Consider the following 6000-nt stretch of genomic DNA (forward strand, 5'->3'; position numbering starts at 1 on the left):
TTTACATTAAGAACAGGAAGTGATGCGATTCTCCTCTCACTCACCGACATCTTGGACTTGGAGATGTCCTCCATCTGGATGTGCAGGTCCTCGATCTCCAGCTCCATGGACTTGCGGGCCTTGACTGCAGCTGCACACGTGAACTCCGACTCCTCCAGCTGAGAGGGTCAATGGTCAAAGGTCGACAGGTCAGATGAGTCAACAGCCAGAATCACTGAGTCAACTACTCCCATGCCACACAGTTGGAGTTCTACTCTATGGGAGAACTTTGTGTTCTCCACAACACAAAGCGAATGAATGAAGATTTTAAGGCCATTCACATCAAGAAGTCTCTTTTGCTGGCTAAATGTGATGGGTTCTGATTGGCAGCGGTTAGCTTTTATTGTTCTCAAATCAGTCTGAAAGTGATCCCCAACGACATTGTTCTTGTCCTTATCGTTACAGTTTGTGTGAACGTCGTCATTCATATTAACAAGAGCGATTTGTTCATAGCTATCGTTCTTGGTGTGAATGGCCCTTAAGGTGATCCCGGTTTTATGCTCTCTAAATTGTTAGCACTAGCTATGAGACTGACTTGGTTCTTGAGCTGGGAGATTACATTACATTACACTTAGCAGACACTTTTTGTTCAAAGTGCCTTGCTTTGAACTTTTTGTTCAAAGTGCTCTAAGTGCCTTGCTCAAGGGCACAACAAAAATCACCACAATTTTCAGGCTACTGCATGCTAGCCCAGCTCCTTAACCACTACACCAGCACTAAGAGACGGACCTGGTTCTTGAGCTGGGAGATCTCCCTCTTGCTGGGGGCGTTGTTCTTCAGGTGGTCCAGCATGATCTGGGCGTCGGCCAGCAGCACCTTGGTGCGCTTCAGGTCCTTCTTGAGGCGCTTCTCCGTCTCCACGTCTCTGTGGCTCACCTGCACAGGTACACAAGGACAGGTAAACAGGGGACAGTCAGAGGAGATGAGCTCACCAGCCAGTGGCTGTGCATGTCTAGTGTATGTGTGTGTGTGTGTAAGTGATTGTGTGTGCATGTGTGCGCAAGTGAGTATGTGTGTGTGTGTGGGTGTCTGTTAGTATGTGTGTGTGAGTATGTGTGTGTGTATTTGCATGTGTGTGTGTTTGTGTGTGTGTACTATGTACTGTATGTATGTGTGTGTGTACGTGTGTATGTGTGTGTGTGTGTGTGTGTGAGAGAGAGAGAGTATGTGCACGTATATGTGTGTGTGTGTGTGTGTGTGTGTGTGTGTGTGTGTGTGAGAGTGTGAGAGAGAGAGAGAGAGTATGTGTGTGTGTGTGTGTGTTACCTGGTCCTGGGCATTGATCAGCTTGGCCTCCAGGTCTCTGCGTTCCCTCAGCACCTTCTGCTTGTCGTCGTACTCCTCCTCCAGCTGAACCTCCATCTGCTTCAGCTAAACACACACACAGAGGAGGGGTCAAACCAAGTCTACACACACACACACACACACACACCTACCTTTACATACACTGCACTACACACATACACACACACCTATACATATGCTGCACTACTGCACTACACACACACACAAACTCTATATGCACAACAGATGTGCAGACATAAGTAATTATATGGGAAAGAAGGGTCACCCCAGGTCTGCACACAGAGGGGAGACACACAGTTATGAACACACACATATACAGTATATACAGTACAGATAAAAAAAAACACACACACTTTTGAACACACGTATCTACACCACAGATCAATCAAACAATCATAATCACTCTCGCACAATTAATGATGTCCTCCATCTTTGTAGGAAACACGCACGCAAAAACAGATGTGATTAAGTTTCACATCAACATCGCTGTTTCCGTCCTAACGCCGCTGCTGTCGCCTTATTTGGGTTCCATCAAACGGGCTAATTACAGCAGCTGATAAGGAAACAGCCTTGTTTCCCCCACCGTCTCTTCAATCTGATTACGGCGCGTTAATGAAGCCGCTGTAGTGGAGGAGTAAACAGCATTAGAGCTGTATGCACCACAGTGCTCTGTACAGGGATCAACCGCACAATAACAACCAGGAGATGAGCTGCATTACAGCTCCCTCCCTCACACCACCTCCACACCTAATCCACCCATGTATTCACACTCACACCACCTCCACACCTAATCCACCCATGTATTCACACTCACACCACATCCACACCTACAGTAATCCACCCATGTATTCACACTCACACCACCTCCACACCTAATCCACCCATGTATTCACACACACCAGTTTCACACCTAATCCACCCATGTATTCACAGTCCTTTATTTACCAGAAACTTCTATCCAAGGCCATCTACGCTTCATGGTTTCCCTTCAACAGGTGTGCGAGGTCACTGCATATCTGACCTACAGTATGGTCTGGCTACAACTATTCAGCTGTCCACTGTGAAGTGCTAGTGAGCCCGTCGGGGTACTATATACTATTGTGCCCTCCCGATTGAGAGCGAGTCGTATGGTCAGCACCATCGCATCAACTGACCAAGAGGAACAGGGCAGAGCTGCAGAGCCTTGTGTGTGGAACAGCTGACTTACATTTGTATCATTTCACATATCATATCAGATATATTATTTCTACTGCACAAGAGGCGTGAACAGTGGGCATAGTTCAAATGACTCTATTCGGATAGTCTTTCAAGCAATCAGACCAATGATCCGGGTGCGCCTTTTGGATAAGCTAGTTTGATTGGACCTGAGCTGCAGGGCGAAATCCAAATCACCAGCGGATAAGGCTGGGTTTGCTCCATCCATAACTATCTCTATTCATTTTTGCCTGTCTTTTGCACGTTTTTCTAAGAGCTTATGGATAAGGACAAAAACGGACGCATCTACAAACGTGTGCCCAAAAGGGGAGGGTAAATCAGGCCAGTGGGACGGCTTTGAGATGGAAGCCTCAGCTCCATTCCAGAGCAGGACGGTGAGTGGGACATCTTCAAGATGGCCGCCAGCTCCACTCCAGAGCAGGACGGTGAGTGGGCCGCGTTTGTGACGGAAGCGCTCACCCCGCGCCTGTAAGTGGGTCGTGTGTGTGTGTGACGGCGTCCGGACTGAAGTGTGCGGGGCTGGCTCTGGTCAGTAAGAGATGTGAGTGGGACGGTGTGTGGGACGGTGTGTGTGACGGTGTGTGTGATTGGGCTGGCTAGGGTCTGGCTGGCCTCACCTTCTTACTGCAGGACTGGCGGATCTCCTCCACCTCCTCATCCTTGCCCTCAATCTCTTTAGAGTGCTGCTGGCGCAGCCTCTCCATCTCCATCTCCAAACGCAGCTTAGCCTGAGAGAGAGAGAGAGAGAGAGAGAGAGAGAGAGAGACAAACACACAAAGAAAAGCACACACAGACTTACTTCACTTACGGGTAAAACTTTTTAAGAAATGCAAACTTTTTTTAAGACTTTCCTAAAAAATGTTTTTAGAGAAACTCAGAAGTGAGACAGTCCTAAAAGCCCCTCTGGAGTGTCATCACGTCTGTGCTGAGAACCCCCCGCTGGTAAGATCTACTCTGACTGAATGAGGAGGCCCCTCTCTCCTTGCTGCTCCTCTGACTACACTACTCAGGTGCTGCTTTGGTATGGACACTCTGCCTCTGGACACACTCACCACCTGTGAGCTCACCTGTGGACACCAGGTCCTCATGTTTGAATTCATTCATTCATTAAATCAAGGAATGAATGAATATATTCATTCATTCATTCATTTATTCATTAACATATGCCCCTTATAAAGTGACTTACTACTTTTATGATTACAATATTATTCTAAGCGGACTCAAGCTGTGTAATTAACAGTGGGTGTTGTGTGCATTACTGAACTGTACAATGACACACCCACCCCGGTTCACAAGATGGAAAAAATAACTTTTTGGTGCTAGCTCCGAACCAACTATTCAGGTTCTGAACCAATTTGTTTTATGATTGAAATATTCCAGACTTAACGGTTTCAACGTCTGGAACCTGAACCAGAACAGAGACTGCTTTCTGTCGGTGGGAAAAGCCTCGCACGGTCCTCTACCACAGGCCTACCTGTTTCTGCATCCCTCAAACACACACACACACACACACAAAATCCACACGCATCTCCTACCTGCTCGAGCATCTGGATGGTGCCGGCCTGTTCGTCCAGCTCCTCCTCCTGGTCCTTGACCTTGGCCTCAAGGTCACGCAGCTGTTTCTTGATCTTGGCCAGCGAGGCCTCGTCCTTGGACTCCTGGGACGTCAGGTCCTGCAGCTCCGCCTCCAGCTGCTCCACCTTCAGACTGGTCGCACACAGCTCCATGTCCTTATCCTGCAGAGAGGGGGATAGAGAGAGGGGGGGGGGGGAGGGAGAGAGAGAGAGAGAGAGAGAGAGAGAGAGAGAGAAAAAAAGTAAAAGGTTAGGGCCACACACAGCTCCATGTCCTTATCCTGCAGAGGTGGAGAGAGAGAGGCCCACAGGTTACCTTTAACCTCACCACATCATATGGATCAAAGACTGCACTATAGTAAGGAATCCATAACCACATCTCACCAGATAATAGAGGGATAGATAGTTTTGGTGAGAGAACAAGATCGAGGGAGAAAGAAAAAAACTGTTTTGTTCACAAAACACTTACCTCATCTTGCCTCATCTCATCTCAGCTTTTGCTCCCAACTCCCAACTCCCAACTCCCAACTCCCAACTCCCAACTCCCAACTCCCAACTCCCAACTCCCAACTCATTTCAATCTGGTTCCATTTCATTAATCAAAAATGACCAGCAGATCTGTTTTTGTGTGTAACAGGCTTGTTCTTTCTCAGCCATCTGACTTGGATGTAGTCAATTGGACTAAGACTTGGACTTCTGGTTTTGTTTGTTTTTATTATTTATTTGATTTTTGTTTATTTGTCTGTCTGGTATGTCTTGGTGTCACGGGTACGCTGGCGATTACGCCGCTCCGTCAAGCATCTTTTGTCTTGTGTCTTCTTATTTTGTAAATGTATTTGTTCATGTATCGTTGTCATGGGTACGCTGGCAACTACGCCACTCTGTTCGGCACTATGTATCAGTCTTGTGCATAAAGCGCTTTGGGTTGCACTCTGTACATGTTAAATGTTACGCTATAGAAATAAAAATGACTTGACCCATTCCTACTGTGTGAGGACGCCTGCTGTTCACAGCGCCGGGGGAGAGGGCAGGCCTTTACCTGGAGCTGCTGGCGAAGTGTGAAGACCTCACCGGTCAGCATGTCCTTCTCTCGGCTCAGTTTGTCCCGCATCGTCCGCTCCCGCTGGACCTCGTCATGAGTATGGCTCTGCTCCACGTCAAACCTGCAACAGCACACACACACACCCTCTGGGTTACTGAGGCATTACACACACACACACACACACACACACACACACACACATCCCCCACACACTCCTGCTGGACCTCGTCATGAGCCTGGGCCTGTTCCAAGTCAACAGCACGCACAGCACCAGCAACTGGATCACTGAGGCACTACACACACACACACACACACACACACACACACACACACACACACAGGTCTATAAAGTGGCAAGGTGCCAACATTCAAATTTTAAACACCTCTGACTCTTTTCTTTTTTGCATGCTTTATGTCTTTAGTTAAACCTTTAAAAGCTGCCAGACTTGTATAGCCATACAGTGAGAATGGGTTGTTTGTCTGAGGCTGTAGGAGACATGCGTGAGGGAAAAGAGCTCAGTATGGCCCAGTTTGGCTGCAGCGTTATGATAATGTTCTTCATTAGCCTCACAGGAAGTGATTTCCTGCCCCCTCTGTGCTCCCAAAATGGCCGTCTGATTGGGTCTGCATTGTGCCCTGTGCTCCGCTGCCTTATCAGCGCCCACCTTCAGTGCCAACACGCCGCCGCTCATTTGCCATCGCACGCCAATCACAAGCACAATGTTCCACTAGTCCATTGTGTGGCCAAGACCGTGTGTGCCTGCGTGCGTGTGTGTGTGTGTGTGTGTGTGTGGACCATGGGCATGATTTAGCGGCTCTGTTCTG

At 48.1% G+C, this 6000-nt stretch overlaps 1 protein-coding gene across 1 annotated transcript in view; it reads right to left on the reverse strand.

The window, feature by feature from the left end:
* The window catches only part of myo18aa (myosin XVIIIAa), an 85019-nt gene that overhangs the window by 15892 nt on the left and 63127 nt on the right, over window positions 1-6000 (reverse strand). Inside the window, exons 32-37 of the mRNA XM_062537341.1 lie at window positions 5173-5296; window positions 4095-4295; window positions 3177-3287; window positions 1306-1410; window positions 769-915; window positions 45-158 (exon numbers count right to left, since the gene is read on the reverse strand). Coding sequence (XP_062393325.1) covers window positions 45-158; window positions 769-915; window positions 1306-1410; window positions 3177-3287; window positions 4095-4295; window positions 5173-5296 — 802 coding nt within the window. The remainder of the gene's footprint in view (window positions 1-44; window positions 159-768; window positions 916-1305; window positions 1411-3176; window positions 3288-4094; window positions 4296-5172; window positions 5297-6000) is intronic.

Source organism: Sardina pilchardus, chromosome 5, assembly GCF_963854185.1.
Source record: "Sardina pilchardus chromosome 5, fSarPil1.1, whole genome shotgun sequence".
NCBI lineage: Eukaryota > Metazoa > Chordata > Actinopteri > Clupeiformes > Clupeidae > Sardina > Sardina pilchardus.